Here is a 21,292-nt window from a genome sequence, read left to right on the forward strand (position 1 = left end):
CTGTTTCCATACCAGATCTAAGCACCCCATGGGTCAGATCCAGCCTGTGGGCCTTGTGTTTGACACCCCTGTCCTAAAAGGAGACACAAAGGCACAAATATTTGGGATGATAAAAATTTACTTTTCTATGACACTGAGAGTTCTGATGTTACATGATGAATGCTCGTTAAATAGAAACAAAGAAGAAAATGGATACTTACAAAGTTGGATAGTGGAAAATAAAAACAGAGATTCTGGTATTATAAAGCAGCTCACATAGTTAAAAAAAAGAGCTAGATCTGAGTGGGATTGTTTTGACAATACTTGCAACATCCAACTGTAAGGCGGGGCTGTCAAACTCTCGGCCCATGGGTCAGATGCATCGCATGCTGGCCACGCCCATGCCTGGTTAATGAAGGGGCAAAGGTCCCAATACATCACGTGATAACGATGTGATGCCGTGAGTTTGACACCTCTGCTCTAAGGTAAATCCTGAAAAGCAGTTTTTGCCTCGTGAATACAGCATATGACAATATCCTTGATGACTAAAACAACCATTTATTTGCCATATGAGAATCCTAAATCTGAGGACACATCTTGACAAGGAGAACACAACTCAGTGAAAGCATACTTATAATGCCAATTCCAGACTGCACTGGTCAATGTGTGGGTGAATGATAAAATAACACAACTTGTCTGTAGGTGGGGAAAAATTGAATTTCAAGAAGGGAAATTGTGTTAATTAACATTAAAATGTTTTCCTTGGTATTTAACTTCAGGAATCATCCCTTGGAATGCAATCCCCGGTAAGGCATGTGGATCGACCTTAGCTAATATGTGCAGCACACCTGAGGTAAATGAGACAAAATGTTCCATTATTCTCTTCCATATTTTAATAAAATTACCTAGCAATCCGCTACTTAAAAATTAATTAATCAAGAAGGAACAACACAAGATAGCTCATGAGATAGCTGCTAATAATGGTATTTCTAAGCTAAATTAGTCTTTGGAGAACAAGGGTTTTCTTTATACTAGATGAGGGTTCGGTGTTGTGAGCATTAGGAATGCAGTCTATATAGAGATAGTCCTACTGCAACTGCAGCTTTAAGTATGTTTTACTTTAAAAACAAACACATGCATAATATAGAGATATTAGCTAGATTTTCTTTATTATAGTGTGAAACAGGAAGAGGAAGGTGTTTGGATATGTTCACCATTTTGAGTTGTAAAAAATGATATGGTCAGGATACAAAAAAACAAACAAATATCCCTGTAATAGCATCAAATATGACCATAACAGCCAACTAAGACTGTCAGAAACATGCAAAAAAACCTACTCCCATCTGGAAGAATTTGACTATTTTTCATTAGTTGTTTACAATGGCTAGGTACTGATCATACAAAGATTGAGACAGAAGGGAAATTTATTAATGCAATTTCTTTCTATATTATTAGAAGCCTCATTTAGCTACAGTAATATTATAATATAATGTTTTGTAGAAAGTTTGTAACAAATATCACCTTAGTTAAAATGGTCTTCTGGTGCTTAAATGCTTTTAGAGATCCTATGCAGCATCTCTAATCTGACAAACAGAAGTAATTTGGGAATGGCTTACAGTATTGTAGCATTATGTATTCCTAATGAAAAATTAGTATGAGATTTCACATACAAGAAGAGCATCAATATTTTCATATTATTTTTCCCCACACTAGCTCATAGAATGAGATTACAAGTTAGGTTCCAAAAACTGCATTAGGATGTGATAATTTGCCATTGCTAATCTGAAATGGTCGTTTGTTTTATCCTTGCAGTTCTACTTGTCATATCACCTGTTCATTGTGGCCTGTGCTGGAGCTGGTGCTACTGTTATAGCCCTGGTGAGTATCATTATATTTCACTTTTAAAATAACTAAAAGCCCTGGTTGGATGAAACCAAATATTTAAACTGAAGCTAAATTTTTGTGTTGGTTGGCACTGGCTATAGTTTTCTCAGTATACTCCAAACAGCAGGGAAAGATTTACTGTTACCAAGAAAACTTTGCCTACGCAGTAAGAATTATTATTGTTGGGGTTTGCTGAAGTGGTTTTTCCTTGTTATTTAACTCCATTCCCTTGCATAGTCGAAATAACACATTTCCTGATAGAAGTACACTGGTAATAATCTATGAATCTATGGATCTATTAGGATACCATTCCTCAACTTTGCAATTAGTTGTAATTAATAATCTTTCCTTCTTTCCTTTAAAATGTTTATATTTCTTTCAATTTAAGAAACTTTACTGAAGCAAAGCACATTCACTTATTTTAACTATCGATAGTAGATGTAGGGGAAGTAGCAGTGAGATTCATCAAGTTCTTGCATTGATTAGCTTTTAATTTGTTAGCCAAATGCAATGACTATTCCTTGGCAGCAAAATGCCCTTCGTGTATCCAGAATGAAGGGTAGAGAAACCTACCAGATATTTTTGTCATTAAGTTTGATTAAAATAGAAATCCTTGCCTGACAGTCTTCATTGTGATCTAATACAAATCTAATTGCCAAAAAGCCCTGAAGAAATTATTGTCTCTTATCTGCTGTATTTTGTTCTCTTCCACCAGCTGATCTACATGATGGCTACTACATATAACTTTGCTGTTTTGAAGTTTAAGAGTCGGGAAGATTGCTGCACTAAATTCTAAATTGTATAAGCTGCATTATGTAGCTTAAAATGCCGCTGACACCCTAGACTAAGAGTCTAGATTTTAAAAGTTTGTTACAGTAATTTGTAAATAGCTTCAGTAAGCATCTTTAAGCATTTTAGATTAATACAAATTATTTCTTGTATATGAATAACAGTGTGAATGAGGCCTGGCTATTTTCTATCGTATGAGAATACAATCTTAAAATGATGTTGTAAATCATCCTTTTAAAGGAAGAGGGGCTTTCATTTAATATCAGGCTATTTTTTTCCTAATGATTATTTGTGAAACAATGTTTGGATCAATTAAGCTCTGTAATACAGTAAGTTATTCTATCACTACTGTTCACTAATATGAAAATATGCTATACAGTAGATAACACACAATATATGAGCTTGCTTGATAACACCCAATATCATAGACATACTAGATAGTTGACAAAGTTCTGTTCTCAAATCCCATTCAACTATCTCTTAGCAATATAAAATAAAACTAGACTCTGCTTCAAAGTTGTAACTCCCATGAAGAAGTCTTTTCTTGCTCAATTGCTTTGACACAATTAAACATCAGAATACCTGTTCATTAGTTTAGTATTTCATTCGTTTAGTATTTCATTCAAACATATCCATTCATTTTCCAGTCAGACATAAAGCCTACACAGTTCTTTATCTGTAAAATGTCTTATTTATGTTGCTTTTTGTGGATTTTTTTAACCTATGGAAAAAGCAAACTTTCCATTTCTGATAACTCCTCTTACCTGATAATTCCCATAGTGAAACTATTGACTATGCAGTACCACATACATGCTTTTAACTCAGCAACTAGTTCTATTTACTTCAAGAAATACAATGGAACATAACCAAGTGGTCGACTGTAGAGTTTCCTTTCCTTCAGGTGGCAGGAGATGAGAATGGAAAGAACCATCACAAATTTGAGTTGCTTGGGAGGCTTCAGCATGTAAACCTAGACAATGTTCTCACAGCTTTTCTGTTTCTGCTCTTTCTCATTAATTGTTTTTCTTCCTTTTCCTTCCTAACTTTTTGCCAGCTGCTTCTTTGTTCAGCATGCAGCATTCTATATACCTTTAGAAATAAACTTTCTTGCCTATTTTTAATATATATTTTAGAATAACTTGGTATTAATCTTACTAGCTGCCAGCTTTGCCTCTTGACATACTCACTAGCCATCATGCTCACCCTTCTCTTCCAGATCCACTTCCTCATGATACTATCTTCTAACTGGGCCTACTTAAAGGATGCAAGCAAAATGCAGGCTTACCAGGATATCAAAGCTAAAGAAGAGCAGGAGCTTCAGGATATCCAGTCTCGATCCAAAGAGCAACTCAATTCTTACACATAAACGCTTGCCAGAGCATTTTTTCAGAAGAATTTTGTAGCTCTGACAAATCATCGAGCAGATATATTGTCCAAGCGCTCCTGGGCCATATCCATAGGATAAAGAGAATATCCTTCATTCCTTTTAGCTCTGAATTTGGAACTGGGGGTGGAGGGAGGGCATCACATTCCAGGCCACTGTAAAAAAAAACTTTTCCAACTAAAATACCTTCATGGATTTCTCTTGGCAATCATAACATTATTATTGTTGTTGTTTCTAAGCAGGGTACCAGAGTTGGTATTATCCAGCTCTGTAATGTCTAGATTTGAAAAGGCTGTATATAATTGCACAGGTGTAAGTAACCCAGATTCTAGGATTTAACTAGATATTTCCTTTATTCTGAATACTTGTAATTATGCTTATTTGATATGGTTTCAGAACATTATATGTCAACATTCAATTCCAATCCAAATTAAAACTGGACCTTGCACATTAAATGCCAAACGTGGTTTTGATTTGTTTTGTACACTCCCTTTTCAACAAAGCTGCAATGAGCCTCTCCTGTTCTGCTGCACTTATCAGAGTAAGGTGGGAACTTTTAATTGTTTAATAAAATAGACCCAGACCCTGTAATCAGGATGATTCCCTTCTCTGAAAATAAATGTCAGCTTTGCCTTAATGTTTATTTTCTATAAATGTCTCTGAGCATTTATAGCACACAGCAGCTGGAGATCATTATCCTGTCTCAATTTTAATAAAGCAGAAGATATTACCCTCTGGTCAGTCACTCAATTGTTTCAGGTTGAACAGATGAAAACTTTGTAGAACTTAAAAACCTTTTAGCCATTCAGATTACAGATCAACGCTCACCTCAATTTTGGTGCTCAATCCAATAAGCTGCAATAGTTTTCTCTTATGAAAAATTGTGATATTCAAAAACAGAGGGTGCAATTTCAAACTGTCTCCCTTAATATCTGCCTTCTAGCATTTTCAGAAATTTCACTGCTAGCTTATTAGTGATGATGGTTTTTTGTGTGCTATTTTTAAAAAAAAACACAAACATTTGAAGAAAAATAAAATGCATCAGTGAATTTCAAATCAGTGAACAATTGTCATGCATCCCTGTTTTGAATGTGTACTGAATATGAATGCTCTTTTAGAATATAAAGAAATGTGTTGAAAGTAAAAGATTGAACAAAAAACATTGGATGGAAAATGAAATCAGGTATTACCTTGCATTTAACTTGTCTAAAGCTGACTTTTTTTAAAGAAGAAAAATCTATATAAAGCAAGTAAGAAATAATAGCTTCGTGTTTGTTTTTACCTGTTGCATGAAGGAAACAAATTTCTACAGCAATGCAGGTGTTCTTCTAGTCCAGTGGTTGCATAAAGGTAACAGACAATGTCTTAAAGCCTAATTATTTTCTAATACTTTGTAGCTATTACTGGGAGTTTTGTTTAAGTAGTCTAATTTTTTTATGTAAAAAGTATTCAATTTTGCTATGTATAATTTTTTTGTAACCTAACCGTGAATCAATATTTTATATCAGTGCCAAGGGCTTCCTGTAGTTATATCCAAGTGTTACAAATAAATATTTGTAGATAATAAAACCAGTAGTTGTGTATCCTTATTTTAAGTATAAAGTAATTGTGACTGTGCATTCCTTCTGGTATTGGGTTAGCACACAATTATAAGGTTGCATGGAGAGTCCATATAAATAGAAAGACGAGTCTCTCCATGTGGTTATACCTATTTTTATTCTTCTTGTTTCACTTTATTTGTATATTGCAACAATTTACATAGATTCAACTTCAGCCTATTTTGCCCCATCAGCTCCAGACATTGGGACAAGACCTACTTCTACATTTCCAGTTTGGTCTATGATGGAGATGTAAAGCTGTATATCATTAACATGCTACTATTGTTCCCTAAATTCACAATCACTTCCTGAATAATAGACTAGACTACACTAGAAAGTTGGAAGGGACCTTGGAGGCCTTCTAGTCCAACCCCTTAGACCAGAGATGTCAAACTCGATTTCATTGAGGGCTGCATCAGGGCTGTGTTTGACCTCAGGAGACCAGGGTGGGTGTGGCCAGCTTGACGTCACTTGTGTGAGAGGCGCTTGTGGCGGCCCGAGTACTCTGCCAGTGATAATGGGCTCCCGAAGTCCTTTTTCGGCAGCCCTCCCGAGCTCTGTTTTCACTGGCAGAGGGTTATAGGAGGCCATCCCAGGCAAAAACGGAGCTTGGAAGGGCTGCGTTTTTGCTGCCAGAGACACCGTGGGCCAATCCTTTGCTGTTTCCAGGGTAGCCCCATGGGCCAGATCTAAGCACCCTGTGGGCTAGATGTAGCCCCCAGGCCTTGACGCCCCTGCCCTACACCACTTCAGACAAATGGTTATCCAACATCTTTTTAAAAACTTCCAGTGTTGGAGCATTCACAACTTCTGGAGGCAAATTGTTCCACTGATTAATTGATCTGTCAGGAAATTTCTTCTTAGTTCTAGAAAATTTCTCCTTAGTTCTGCAAGAAAACAACCAAGCTTAGAAAGCACCAAGGATTCTACATTATTTTATGTTAATCATTTCCAAAGTTTCCCTGAATAGCTTGAAGAAAAATCACAATGAATATTTTTTATTGTTTTACTTTAATAGTAAAAGATCATAATCACAAATACAAGTTTAATTGTATAGTAAGTGTATAATTGTTATTCCCCTATTTTAAAAGCATTTGTACAGGATATGAAGTGAGAGGATATAAAATATGGCTGTTTCTAAAACTTAGTTCGAAGTAGTTAATATTCAAGAAATTAAAAAAAACCCTTCAAACGTGCAGATTTAATTTGTTAATGTTAATGACGTTTTGGCTACAGAGAGCTATAACTCACTATTTGTGAAATCTGCAATATTATAGAACAGTAAAATTCAGATACATTAAAACTGAGAAATTTTCTATAAACAGTTTAATTTTCTATAATGATTGTAAAAATATTTAAAAATATACTTTTTAAAAATATTTTTAAAAAAGGTAAATCGATTTAAGAAAACTTCTTCAGTCCACTTTACATGGTAGAACAGTTTAAACAGTTTGTTCACAATAGCAACAATTTGTAAATAATACAAAGTACAAAGTACCATAACTGTTCACTCAACGCCTGTAATACAACAATATTACTAACAAGAATATATACCAATATATTATTTTTTCATTCATTATTTTACAGACAAATATTTATGGTTATGCAAAAATATTCTCCTTACTGCCTAAGGATTGTTTTCCATATCAATCATATTTTTTTTCCGGTTACCAGTACCTCATCTTCACCAAAAATTGTCATCAGGTCCTTCCTGGGGAAGGTCTGCAGCACTGACACTAAGGAAAACAAAATCATGTTAAATTTGGGAGAAGTGGCTATGGAGAAACTTACACTTTTGTGACCACCACCCCACCCCACCCCATATTCTTTCCTCAACCCAATCTCTTTTACTGACAAACCTTTGAGCCTTGAGGACTACATAACCAAAGGCAAGGCATCACTGCTTGCCTCTCAGCCTAAGGGCTGCAAATGGGAAAGACTGCTATCCAGTGGAAGCTCTTCACTGTGGAAGTGTAAATAATGCAAGTACTGTTTGCTCTAGCACCACCTCCTGATATCTCTGAGGAGTTCCACAATCCTCAGAAGCTGCAGTGGGGAAGGAGAATAAGCAAGCCCTACAGTTCTTTGCTCCCAATCTGTTCTCATATAAGGAACTTGGTTCTTTAAAGGATTGTCTCAGTGACTGTATAACCCAGACAAGGAAAAAAAATATGATGCATACCTGTCCTCCCTTTCACTGCCTAGTAGTGCTGCAGATGATGTTTCAACTGCTTCTTTCTCGGCCTTCTGACAGAAAGAAGAGAGCTGTTAACTTGGTTTACAAATGTCTCAGGAGCCTCTGAAACATCCCTCTGAGGCAGAAAAGTTTCAAACATTTAATCTGTGTTCCATACTGGAGCTCAGATAATTTATAGGGACCAGTAGGATAAATAGAATTTTGAATATTTATTAATTATTAAACTGCAACAGTTGCTAGAGGAAATTCATTTAAAAATAGAAAAGATTGGAGACAGTGAAAAAAATTATATGACCAAACAAATAGCTATCAGTTAACTATATTTTAAGTCTGAATATTTAAATCTAAGTATCCAAAATTATATAAAGCAAGCAAACTAACAGCTATCAGTTAACTACACCTGTTAAATCTCAGTTTTTACAGTCAGACAAATCCTTGCCATAATTTTTTACCATCCAACAGATACGATGCAAAATATAGCAAAGCAAAGATGAAAAAGAACTCTTTCAGTTCTAGTTTGACAATATTTCCTGGAATGGCCAATGCAAGAAATAGTTAAGAGAGATAAGGAATAACTATGTCAGCATTTTTATGTTAAAATTCAAATTTAAAGCCATGTGCTTGAATCTGAGGGCATTATCATCATACCCTGCAATGCAACATGGCTATGAGACAGAATGTTGAACAAGATACATTGAACTTCTTCTAAAACTCATTTTTGATTAGTAAACTAATGAAATTTCTAAAAAAGAAGAAGTTATTTTAGCTATTTTTGTCCAAATCATATTCTATAGTTTCTTTTCTTGTGTAACAAAAATATGTGTGTGCAAACATTCATTTTTGAAAAATATCATTCAGACTAAATGCTAGAACTACTTATAGCTGCTGCTACTATAAGAGATGCTCATTGTGTACCAATGCAAGGCTGAAAATTAGAAAAGTGCACAAGAACAGTATGGAAACATGAAACGAGTCAGTTTAAGATATAAGATAGGTAATCTTTTTAAATTCTGATATTAACTGAATTATACAAGTCATTCATATTTAGTTACCCTAAGGAACTTCCACATTTTTTCCCGCAAGATAAAACTTTGGGCTTTACTTTTGATTGGTTATGTCTAGCCAAGCTTTACTTTAGTGAGAAAAGAACTGTATAGTTGCTATGAAATGTATACACCTATACTGTATTTTCCAAATTATTTTATTCATGTTAATTCAAAATATTACCTTTTTTTCCTGTTCTTTATCTTGATTCTGCTGTATTATTTTCATGTATTTTTCAAGTGGATTGGAAACATCAATGCCAGAATGTTCTTCAGACTTCAGAGTACTTGTCTGCATATTTGTTACTATTTCATTCTGAATCTCTTCATTCATCTCCAATGACTCTTGGATACGCTTTCAAAAAGCATTAAAAATAACATGTAATTGGAGCAAAGTACCAGAATTGACCCAAGTCCTTATATCTCCACCCAATATTCTACCTATTACTAAACACATGACCCTGTGGTAAAGATGCCTTCCAATTTGATATAATCGAATCATCCAAGCATGATTTAATCTCCTCCATTTCTCAGAAAGGCAAGAATCATGTGACTAGTAGAGCCTGGGCCAACATCATGTCGTACAGACTCTAGCCTTGGTTCTGTTAACCACCAAACTTTAGGACCACCTTTTTCGTACTGTTTCTATTCAGCCCATCAGCTGTAAAAAGTATATTCCAGGTCCCATTCATCAAAGGTTGCCATAGATAGGTTTCCTGTCACAGCACCTGCCCTTTGGAACTGCCCATGATGAGGTTCACTGGCATTTCAGAAACCTTGATGAACTGGATGGGATCCCAGGCATGAGGGTCAGGTTACTTTAAGCCTGGGAAATTTCGTTAATTATCATCCCAATTGCCATTTTTTTGCTCTTTATTATTTTGCTCTTTGTTTTGTACTTGGCAGTCTTTTAAGGTGGTGTTGGCCATTTACAGTCACTTCTGCAACATGGGTAGCCAAATAAATAGAACAAAATAATGAACCAAATACAGACTATGAAAAACCTTTATTGAAAAGAAAGCAAAGGAAACATAAAGAAAAAAGTCTATCTCTTAATTCCTCCTCTCTTTACACCCCCCCCCCCCCAAATGTGGCACGTGAATACAGTGAAACTGCATTCTAACATGCAGTATTGAAGGCTAACTCATTGCTCACTGCCAGGAATTCGACCCTGACTCAGCCTTCCATCCTTCCAAGGTCAGTAAAATGAGGACCCAGATTGTTGGAAGCAATACGCTGACACTGTAAATTGCTTAGAATGGGCCCTGAAGCACTATGAAGTGGTATATAAATTTTTGTGCTATTGCTGTTAGTTTCCAGGGAGAAATGGAAAACACTACAAGAAATGCATTTTCAACCAATAAAAGGAGTGGTATTAAATACTGCAGCCATACTACACTACACTGCAAAAAACATCCATAAAAAGCAATCAATATTCCATTCTCTGACTGAGGCAAGGAGCATCCAAGATAGGTTCTGGATAAGAATATGCTAAAGTTAAGGGAAGAAAGCTCCAACAACCAATTAGACTGGTGGAATGGCTTGTTATGAAATGAATTTTCCAAAAAGATCTGTAATAGTATTGTTCAATTTGTAATGCTTAGTAAAAAAAGAAAATTAGATCAAGTACTGCTCTGGAAATCTCTGCAGAACAACATTAGCCACAAAGACAACTGGTATAACCCCTGAAACTGCTTCTAACTGTGAAAAACATATTGGTTTAGAGATGTGGATATTTGATAATGTTGGCTGGATTGGGTCTTGATGGACTAAGTGTGACTCAAGATCACAAGCTTGATGTTTAACCATCAAGAATATAATTAAATATAAAACCAAAACCCTGATCATTCGATTTTATTAATTTCAACCATCTCTCCAAAGCCTGTTCAAATTAATGCAAGGTAAATCTATATACAGGTGAAACTCTAAAAATTAGAATATCATGGAAAAGTTCATTTATTTCAGTAATGCAACTTAAAAGGTGAAACTAATATATGATAGACTCATTACATGCAAAGCAAGATAGTTCAAGCTGTGATGTGTCATAATTGAGATGATTATGGTTTACAGCTCATGAAAATCCCAATCTCAGAAAATTCACAATCTCAGAAAATTAGAATATTGTGAAAAGGTTCAATATTGTAGGCTCAAAGTGCCCCACTCTAATCAGCTAATTAAGCCATAACACCCGCAAAGGGTTCCTGAGCCTTTAAATGGTCTCACAGTCTGGTTCAGTAGGAATCACAATCATGGGAAAGACTGCTGACCTGACAGTTGTGCAGAAAACCAATCATTGACACTCTCCATAAGGAAGGAAAGCCTCAAAAAATAATTGCAAAAGAAATTGGATGTTCCCAAAGTGCTGTACCGAAGCACATTAATAGAAAGTTATGCGGAAGGAAAAGTGTGGAAGAAAAAGGTGCACAAGCAGCAGGGATGACTGCAGCCTGGAGAAGATTGTTAGAAAAAGGCCATTCAAACGTGTTGGGGACTTTCACAAGGAATGGACTGAGGCTGGAGTCAGTGCATCAAGAGCCACCACATGCAGATGGATCCTGGACATGGGCTTCAAATGTCGTATTCCTCTTGTCAAGCCACTCCTGAACAACAAACGTCAAAAGCGTCTTACCTGGGCTAAAGAAAAACAGACCTGGTCTGTTGCTCAGTGGTCCAAAGTCCTCTTTTCTGATGAGAACAACTTTTGCATCTCATTTGGAATCCAAGGACCCAGAGTCTGGAGGAAGAATGGAGAGGCACACACTGCAAGATGCTTGAAGTCCAGTGTGAAGTTTCCATAGTCTGTGTTGATTTGGGGAGCCATGTCATCTGCTGGTGTTGGTCCACTGTGCTTCATTAAGTCCAGGGTCAACACAGCCGTCTACCAGAAGATCCTTCCACAGACGAGCTTTATGGGGATGCTGACTTCATTTTCCAGCAGAACTTGGCACCTGCCCACACTGCCAAAAGCACCAAAACCTGGTTCAATGACCGTGGGGTTACTGTGCTTGATTGGCCAGCAACCTCGCCTGACCTATGAATCTATGGAGCATTGCCAAGAGAAGGATGAGAGACATGAGACTGAACAATGCAGAAGAGCTGAAGGCTGCTATTGAAGCATTCTGGTCTTCCATAACACCTCAGCAGTACCACAGGCTGATAGCTTCCATGCCACGCCGCATTGAGGCAGTAATTGCTGCAAAAGGGGCCCAAACCAAGTACTGAGTACATATGCATGCTTATACTTTTCAGAGGTCTGATATTGTTCTATGTACAATCCTTGTTTTATTGATTGCATGCAATATTCTAATTTTCTGAGATTGTGGATTTGGGGTTTTCATGAGCTGTTAAGCTATAATCATCACAATTATGACAAATCATGGCTTGAACTATTTTGCTTTGCATGTAATGAGTCTATCTCATATATTAGTTTCACCTTTTAAGTTGCATTACTGAAATAAATGAACTTTCGTACGATATTCTAATTTTTTGAGTTTCACCTGTATATAAAAATGAAGTACCACTCACGCATTATCACAAAATCTCCAGAACTGTAAAGCCAACAAACTTGAAATTTGGCACATATGTTCCTCTTGGCTACTAGGTGCTCACTAAGAAAGGATTTTTTGAAATGCCCATCAGAGCATTAATATTCCGTATATTATTATTAACACGTTCTGATGCTAAGGAGTTCTACTCCCCCCTCCCCACCTGAAAAGAAATCTGTTCCAAATGCAAAACACAAGCAGAGGAGAGGAGATTTGGTTTCAGCTTCACAGCACCAAGCAGCTTTAGTACAGAACAGTTGAGCTAAGTCACACCCAGGCTCCTTGCTGCCTCCTTCTTGCTCGCACAGCAAATACTGTTTCAGTTTCCAAACAGCCCTCAACTCTCTCACACAGACAGGACGCTAGCCAGATGAATACCGATGGATGTTGGTAGGCAGAGGCAGAATTCCCCCCCGCCTTATTTTCCTCCCCCAAAACTAAGCCCAACCACATAGTTTCGCTACGGGCATCAAGCTAGTTGAATATAAAAGGTAGCATGTTGCTTTTGATTTAGACTATTTCTCTAACAGAAAAATGCATAGTTCATTTTTTTAAATATTTACATACAGTATATCAAGTGATACACATCCATAAGCAATTCTTTATTAAAAGAAAAAATGTGATAAAGGTAAACAAAATGTAACCACAAAACCCATTAAACACATACACACAGAAATCTATCACTGCAATGTTATTTATTCTTCCAGCTGTACCCTAAAAAAATCAAAACACATTTTCAGAATCATTTTTTAAAAACTATTATTATACTGTTTTACTTTGTACAAAGATATTACAGTCAAGAGTCATTCTACAATTTTGCCTCTGGAACACTATTTATTTAATTGATTTATATGAAGGCTCTTCAAACATGACAGCTTTACAACTTGTGGACTTCAACTCCCAGAATTCCTCCTCCAGTCATGTTAGCTCAGGAACTCTGCATAAGTCGTAAACTTTCCAAGTTTGAAGACCCTTGATTGATATGGTCATCCATCTCACAGTTGCAATTAAAATATTAAAAACAATAGAAAAACCAGTATTACCAAAAGTGTAAAAACCTACAGTAGCCTTCAAGAACAAACCCAATAAGCAATAACAATAATATTTCACAGGTTATCTAATCTTCTAACCCCCATGACCCATATAGACTATGCTCTATGTGCAGGAGACTTTTATTATAAACATTTGTAAAAATGTAAGAATGAGATACATTACTAGTTCCTTATCTGGTTTCTCTGGTTCTCCTTGGTCTCTTTCCAAAGACTTCTCACTTTGTGTTTTCTCTTCTTCGGCTTTTTCTTCTTCCCATTCTGATTCCTTTTGTTCTTCATGTTTTCCCTCTAGGACGGTTTTCTCTGCTCCACCTAATATATAACAATGCAAATAATTTACATACCACAGAGAACAATGATTTGCCTATTAGTATGATAAATCTGATTACAACAGCCTGCATGTTCTTATTAGTATTGATTCATTATATTTTTGTTTTTTTCATAATTGCCAGTAGGCTTTCTAAACAAAATAAAACTTCTCTGTGCAGAATTACTTGGACAGAACCTGGCATCTTAGTTTTTTTATTTAAAACACCTATTGTTCCATATGATTTTGGGAACAGTGCTACTGGATATATTCTAGAGAATTCTTAGAAACCAATTTAGAAAGAGAGCCCTTTTAGCTATTAGTTATGAACAGCAAAGACAAGTGCACTGCTGTGACAGTATGTCACTAGTAAGTACTTTCAACTGTTTCATTTCAGGATTGTACACCATTTCATTTATAGCTTAGCACGGTTTCAAAATTGCTTTGGGGTGTGAATCCTTCCTCTCCAAATATTGGAAACGAATGATCTAAGAAGCAAAAGGTTGACATACAAGGGACAAGGTAGACAAAGGAGTTAAGTGAATTTTATTCTGGAATCTTTTATTCCATACACATCAAACATGACTTCATTACACTGTTACATTCAGCAGTTTCATCACTGAAGTGATGAATCTGCTGGAACCTGTATTTTAATATTTTAATATTTTGTATGCTTTTTCTTTAAAAAAAATGTCATTAAATGTTCTTGAAATGCTTATCTTCATATTGCAGATATTAGCCATTTAGTGATGTCTGTTTGTCATAACAGGCAATTGTTCTACAGTGATAAAATATATTTTAGTTCATTATCGGGAATCACAATTACATTATGTACTCTCTTAAATTACAGAATTCACTTCCTAAGGTTAATGCTATAAACCTTATTTGAACAAAATTTTCATGATATCAGATTCAGTCAAATTTTCATGATTCCATTGGTATGATCGCTCAGGTTCTTAATATAGTATATCAATGAAAGATAAACCATCTGTATTCAATGTTGCCTCCAAACACTATTGTACTGAAATAACAAAATAAGCTGACAGTTGAAAAATAATTGCAGATTTTGGTTCTTTATTGCTATCTTGCTTAGTCTAAAACTGCTTCTAGCATTCTATTGAATGCTTCTAGACATAGAAAATTAAATCATTCTTAATCTCCTGCTGTATAATTTCCTTATTACGTATAGTAACTGCTTAAAGAGCAGCATTTAATGTAATTTTAAAACAATTCTACCAAAACGTTCAACTTCTGTGTTTTATAATAAACAAGCCATCTACAAACAAGGCATTCGCAGAAGTGAAGCAAAAACATACTTATCTCCTGCTGTGAAATGCCTGTTGCTGGCATGGAGGCTGGAACATGGTTCCAACTAACCATGTCTCCACATGGTTGTGATACATTGCTTTTGAACTGTTCTGGAATGTCCTCTTGATCTAAGAGAATAAACATAAACAAAAACTTCATTATTCTGAAATTATCCAAGCCAGGAAGAAGAGTGAAACAGTGTGGGAATGACTAGAGTTCAAAATGCCTAGTATAAGCTATTAATTAATTGTTCCTCCTGGCCAACCTAACAATTACCATAAAAATGAATAAACCTTCAATGGGTCAGAATGTTCCTTTAATCAGAATCATGGGACTGTCTGGCTTGGAAACTAGTTTTTACAGTACATTTGTTAGCCAAGTAGGTGATTCTACGAATTCAATGTAGACTTCCTTTGTTTAATATGAGCCACAATAAATATAAAAACAGTTTACATTACTTCCTACAGTATTTCTTCTTTTATATGTCAGGTTTCCATTTCAACAATAATACATTCCCACTGTCAGCATTTACATTATGGTTATTGTTACAATTGATCTATAGGTTCAAATCTTGAGCCACACTTGGGATACCAGCACCACGCACATTTACCTACTATAGGTTTCATACTTTTTGGCCAAATCTATTTAAATTCTATTCCTGTAACAAACAAATGCATTTTGTGCATGTACCTATTCTTATACTTTTGTGAAAATAAGTTCCTCCAAGATTGCATTTAGTTAGTGTCATACACATGGCTCCCCTTTTTCCTTGTTCCTTGCAGTTAACTCAAATCCTACCTTCCATTTTGAAATAATGTTCCTATTGTACACTGCATTTATAATTTTTCAGATAGATGCTTCTATTCTTTCATCCCCAAATTCTGACAATCATTATTTTGCTCCCACAGTACTTTTCTGACTTTGCTTTAAGTTTTCAATAATATTCTATGACAGCTCCATAGATTTTTACTTAGTTTCTAGGGTACCAGTTAACAATATCACTAACACTATATACCTCTTGAGTCAGGAAGGAGCATAAGGCTTCTCACATATAAAACCAGCTTATGCTTAGCATTATTGATACATAATATTAATTTTCAAGCAATAGTAAACTCTAGGCTATCTAGGCAGGTTTTCTATCCTGTTTCTATGACATTATGGAGGCAGAATACATATCTTCCAATAAAAAGGAATTAAAAGACAATTTATTTTTTGTTTATCTAAGAGAAAGTTTAAATATTATCAAAAGCCAAAAAAAAAGATCAAATTTTTATGCTCATCAGCAGGGGCACTGATTCTCAGAATTAAAAATATTACAATATAAAGAAGAAACTTACAATCACTAACAGGATTGTGGTTTCCTTGGTCTTCATCCAACAACTTGACAGGATTTGCAGTGTTGCTAATATTTTGATGGTTGTCTGGTTCTTGATATAGACTAATAAATAAATAAAATTTAATTTAAGAAAACTATAGACTGCAAGGTTGATCAAATCTGGAAAGAAAAGAGATGTAAAAAAATATATATGGCCATGTGAATTACTGATACCTTAAGTTGATGTAATCATTTTCAACTGATATTGTTTTGCCCTGATTTACAAACACACTAAAAGAACAGTTGCATATACCCAATGCAATGGCAGGGGAGGATTACTAGAAGATGAATTGTCAAGACAAAACTATCCCTAAGAATAGTTAAAATGAGTAAACTAAAAGAACCTGACAAGGAATAGTCTGTGATATTTTACCAACTCTGAATGATAAAGATGAATCAGAGATAACAAGAAAAGTACTCCACTCCTCTACTCACAATAGAATCCCTTATGCCACCAGGCTTGAAATTTTGGGCTTGGACAATCTGGAATTGTGCCACCTGCAGTCCAATCTAAGCATAGGACACAAAACTGTCTGCTACAACGTCTTACCTGTCAACGACTTCTTCAGCTTCAACCACAATAATACACAGGCAAACAATTGATACAAACTCAAGGGAAACCCGCTTCAAACTCAATTGCAGAAAATACAACTTAAGCAACGGAGTGGTCAATGCCTGGAATACTCTACCCGACTCTGTTGTTACAGCCGCAAACCCTCACAGCTTCAATCTCAAACTGTCTACCGTGGACCTCACCCCGTTCCTAAGAAGTCCGTAAAGGGGGCATGCATAAGCGCACCAGAATGCCTATCATCCCTGTCTTACTGTCCCCATTTATCTGTTTTTACTTCCTTGTTCATGTTTATGTTCATACGTGTATCTGCTATCTTGTACATGTTTGACAAACAAAAAATAAAAAAACAAAAAAAACTCAAATTATAACTAGAAAAAATTAGGCATATCTCCATACTTTAGAGAATAATGTATATAGGATGGCAAACTATAGTAACTATCAAATGCTTCAGCTGAGTGAAGTTCCTGAAACAACCTTTGATTAAAAGTAACTGAAAAATCCAGTGCCATTGAGTTAAATTTTCTAAAACAATTACCTTAACTTTTGTTTGTTAGGAAGTGGAGATGAACAAGCTGAATCAGGAGATGTGCAGTCTCCGATTCTTAGAATAGGAGACAGAGGCTGATTAGCAATTTCAAGAGGAACCGCAAGAGATGAGCCAGTGATATCTACAAAGCAGAAGTCAACTATTTATTCTCATACAATAGTCTTCTTACTCAAGCAACATACCTGACATAGCACCTGAATGCTTTATTTTAATGGCTAAACAATCCTCAGGAGACAAGTAAACTGTCAAAATATTCCATATTTAATACTGGAAAAATCTTATGATTTTTTAAAAAATATTCTTGAATTTTCTAAATAAATAATTCAGATTAAAGGAGTTGAACATTTTATATTAAGGAATGCATTTTATGTGAAAATTATGTAGTGGGCCTTCTGTTTGTACTTTAAATGAACCCTCCCTGTACAAGGTGAATAAATGAGGAATCATTAGGAGATTGTTCTAGTTCATCATGGCTCAAGATGGCTGAAAAACTGCAGACTAATTTAAAATGAGCACAGATGCAGGTATTATAGGTTTGGAACATGCATGGCACTTTGAGACATTGGTGCACTATATACTAGTTGGAAGAAAACATTTAATTGTGATATAAGGCAGTAAATTATTTCTATCATTACCTTAATTTCAACTTTAACTCCATGTCTGTATTAGACATCAGAAGTGAGAGCAATTTATTAAACACTCCACAGGTAGTTCTTGACATGACCAATCACTCAGCAACTGTTCAAAATTATGGCGGATTTCCCAGAACTGCTTACGATCCAGTTCCAAAGATCCAATATTCATGTGATTGCATTTTGGCTGTTTGGCAACCAGCCAGCATTTATGGCCATTTGCAGCATTCTGTGGTCATGTGTCTGTGATTTATGACTTCTTCCCCAGAAACCAGTGTTTACTTCCAGTTTCTGGTACAAAATGCCCATAGACTACAATATAATGACTGTAGCTTTTGTTTAATGACTTTGCTTAATGTAAAAAAGTAATAAAATCAGGCATAGTCATGTGATAACCTACTTAATGACTCCCACAACTTGCACCTGTAATTCTGGGCTCAAGTATGTTCCTGTCAAGAATTACCTATATGCAGCGATTATGTGAAGGCAAACATTCCCACACTGCAGGAAGTGTATTGAAACAATGCCCCCATTCCAGCAATGAGTGGGAAATTGGAAATGATCTATGAAAGGGAGTAACAAATTATGACACCAAACTTTGATATCAATAATGCTTGCAACTCACACCAAAGGAACCAAATTTCGTATGTATCCAATTGCATACCTTCATTAAACAGATTTTTACTGATGTTTCTCCTTGCTTTGGAAACAGGAGTAGAAGAGAGACGCCTTGAAGGTTTTTTTGGAGTGGTATTAAAATGATTCTCATTTCCTGGTGCCCAGGTATAGCTTTTACTCTTTTGAAAGTGAAAGGAATGTTCCTGGGACAATGCATTCTCCTGTGTAGATCTCTTTCTTTGCTGAGGTGCTAGGATACAGTTACTTGGTGATTGGGAAGATGATGGGATCTTTGTTGAGTCAATTGCTCTTTGAGTGACTTTGTGCTGGTAATTCCTATAGGCCTCTTCCAAGCACTCAGCTTCTCTTTCCAGTTCCTTTATTCTAGCTTTTGTAGTAGCTACAAATTCTAAGTCAGAATCTGGTGATGTGTTGAATTTTACAATGTGATTATTGTGACTGGGACCTGGATTTCCCATTCGAACACTGGTCACAGGTTGAGTTTTCAAGAAAGCGCGATCTATATAAATATCATGTGGAACAACCTTATCATCGATCAAGTCAATGACAGAACGATCAACCAGCGAAGGCTTAGGATTCCGATATACTTCATTCTGTAGTGCTATATAATCAAGAGTTTCATATAGAAATTTTAAAAAAATACATTTTAAGAAAAGTTGTAAGTGTGAATGTTGATTTGGTCATATAGTTAACACATAAAAATAACCTGTGCATTTGAAACCCACCTTAATACTTTTACATATTTTTTCTAAACCCAAATCCAAATAGCTAAATTATCCCAAGTCAGGATGATGAGACAAAATTCTAAATAAAACTGAAAATATTATAGTCATGCGATGTAATGTAATGTGCTCCTTTCACAGATAAAGGCTGCTTCTACTCATAGCAAGGGAAGCTCCCTCATATCTTAGTCAATACCTGAGAATCCCTTGACCCCCAAGCTCATCCTCTTAGAACTAACACATGAAGGGTCTGCAGTGAGAGGAAAGACTTGAAAACCCTGCTTGGAGAACCCTATCCACAGTCCTTAAAATCTATTCTGGGTTCTCTACGAATCAACCCCAACTCCCAGATTTAGCATTCAGCAATGTTGGTTAGCTGAATGTGCTTTCAAGGCACAAAAAGGAAAAAAAGCATGCTAATAAGCTTTTAATACAGATTTGTCCCCCTTGACTTGAAGTAGTTTGCTGTAGACTTTTACAAAGGTAAGATTTCAGGGTCGAATTCTTGTTTGTGCAAGCTTATGAACAGAAAACTTTCAAAATACATACTCCGAACAACTACCCAGCTCTGCTTTGAACACTAGTCTGCAATATAGGCACAAGTGATTACAGCTACAGGGTCTGTTGTTCCTTCCTTTCATTTTTGTGTTGGGCAGACCAATAAAATCTTAAAAATCAAATGAAGAACTAAACTACAAGCCAAAATGTTAAGAAACCAGAGGGCAGTTTTGAATTATTTCAAAATTAAGTTTTGGAAACAAGGAAGCTATCTTTGAATTTAAAAGACCTTTTATAAGAATTGCTCCTAGCCCAAATATTTACCCTATGTTCCGTAATGAGGTGTTGTTCTTTGCAATAAATAATTATATCCAAGAAGCAATACTTTATTTTAAAGAGGGCAATCATTCATTATGCATATAACATTTCAATAATTTTATTTCCTTGCTATTTAGTTAATAGGTTGTGGCAAAAAAAATAATCTACATGTTTAAATAAAATTGCCTCAGATTTGCATCAAATAAAATACAAAGAGGCATGAGTTTAAAAACAAAAAGATGTGAGAAATCAAAATGTTCAAACCTGTCTGTGTTTGCTTCCATTGTAATTTTAATTCTTCTATCTGTACATTTAACTTCCTGATGGTATTTTCATAGTCTGACAACTGAGCCTTTAACTGTACACAGTGATCCATCTGAAAACATTACAAAGAAAAATTGGCTTAAAAATACAAAAGAGTTATTAATACAAACAAGACTAATAACAATTCACACTGGAAACTAGATTATGATTACATTGCCATTTTTCTCTACTGAATGCCTCAGACAAAAATCTGTTCAAAGATTATTGGAAGCATCTTCAAAACTCCCCAAAAACCTACCTCCTTTTGTAACTGTTTTTCAAAGACCCGTTTATGAGTTTCAGATTCCTCGCATTCAAGCTTTTTGGCATGTTCCATTCTTTTTAACTCTGCCTGAAGGACCTTAAAGTCAGATGACAGATGACTCAGCTCTGTAAGTTTAGGAGACTGGATATTATTATTATTTAAATCACATCTTGCCTTCATTCTGAAATACCATATCCAAGAAAGTATATTCTATCATGCATCTAACTTCACTTTTAGCGTTATTGTGTATGGATAAATTATTTTTCAGTATCCATAAAAATGGGTAAGGTATTTATTTCTAGACTTATTACATAAAAATACAACACAAACATC

General features: G+C 35.5%; 2 protein-coding genes across 13 annotated transcripts in view; one reads left to right on the forward strand and one right to left on the reverse strand.

The window, feature by feature from the left end:
* The window catches only part of GPM6B (glycoprotein M6B), a 109,832-nt gene extending 104,227 nt beyond the window's left edge, over window positions 1-5,605 (forward strand). For 5 of the 10 annotated variants that reach the window (XM_087938322.1, XM_087938320.1, XM_087938321.1 and 2 more), the window contains 3 exons: window positions 759-832; window positions 1,792-1,857; window positions 2,579-5,605. In XM_087938322.1, the coding sequence (XP_087794448.1) occupies window positions 759-832; window positions 1,792-1,857; window positions 2,579-2,659 (221 nt within the window). In that variant the 3' untranslated portion in view covers window positions 2,660-5,605. The remainder of the gene's footprint in view (window positions 1-758; window positions 833-1,791; window positions 1,858-2,578) is intronic. The other 5 variants (XM_087938317.1, XM_026714206.2, XM_087938318.1 and 2 more) reach the window with 1 other exon arrangement.
* A 1,021-nt stretch (window positions 5,606-6,626) lies between these two features.
* Window positions 6,627-21,292, reverse strand: part of OFD1 (OFD1 centriole and centriolar satellite protein) — a 33,206-nt gene continuing 18,540 nt past the window's right edge. For 2 of the 3 annotated variants that reach the window (XM_026714202.2, XM_026714203.2), the window contains exons 14-23: window positions 20,954-21,084; window positions 20,656-20,767; window positions 18,879-19,454; window positions 17,571-17,703; window positions 16,424-16,524; window positions 15,095-15,214; window positions 13,635-13,783; window positions 9,059-9,229; window positions 7,817-7,881; window positions 6,627-7,370 (exon numbers count right to left, since the gene is read on the reverse strand). In XM_026714202.2, the coding sequence (XP_026569987.2) occupies window positions 7,319-7,370; window positions 7,817-7,881; window positions 9,059-9,229; window positions 13,635-13,783; window positions 15,095-15,214; window positions 16,424-16,524; window positions 17,571-17,703; window positions 18,879-19,454; window positions 20,656-20,767; window positions 20,954-21,084 (1,610 nt within the window). In that variant the 3' untranslated portion in view covers window positions 6,627-7,318. Of the gene's footprint in view, window positions 7,371-7,816; window positions 7,882-9,058; window positions 9,230-13,634; window positions 13,784-15,094; window positions 15,215-16,423; window positions 16,525-17,570; window positions 17,704-18,878; window positions 19,455-20,655; window positions 20,768-20,953; window positions 21,085-21,292 lie in introns of those variants that run through there. The other variant, XM_087938323.1, reaches the window with a different exon arrangement.

This window comes from Pseudonaja textilis, chromosome 8, assembly GCF_049901715.1.
Source record: "Pseudonaja textilis isolate UNSWEBS1 chromosome 8, rPseTex1.2, whole genome shotgun sequence".
Taxonomy (NCBI): domain Eukaryota; kingdom Metazoa; phylum Chordata; class Lepidosauria; order Squamata; family Elapidae; genus Pseudonaja; species Pseudonaja textilis.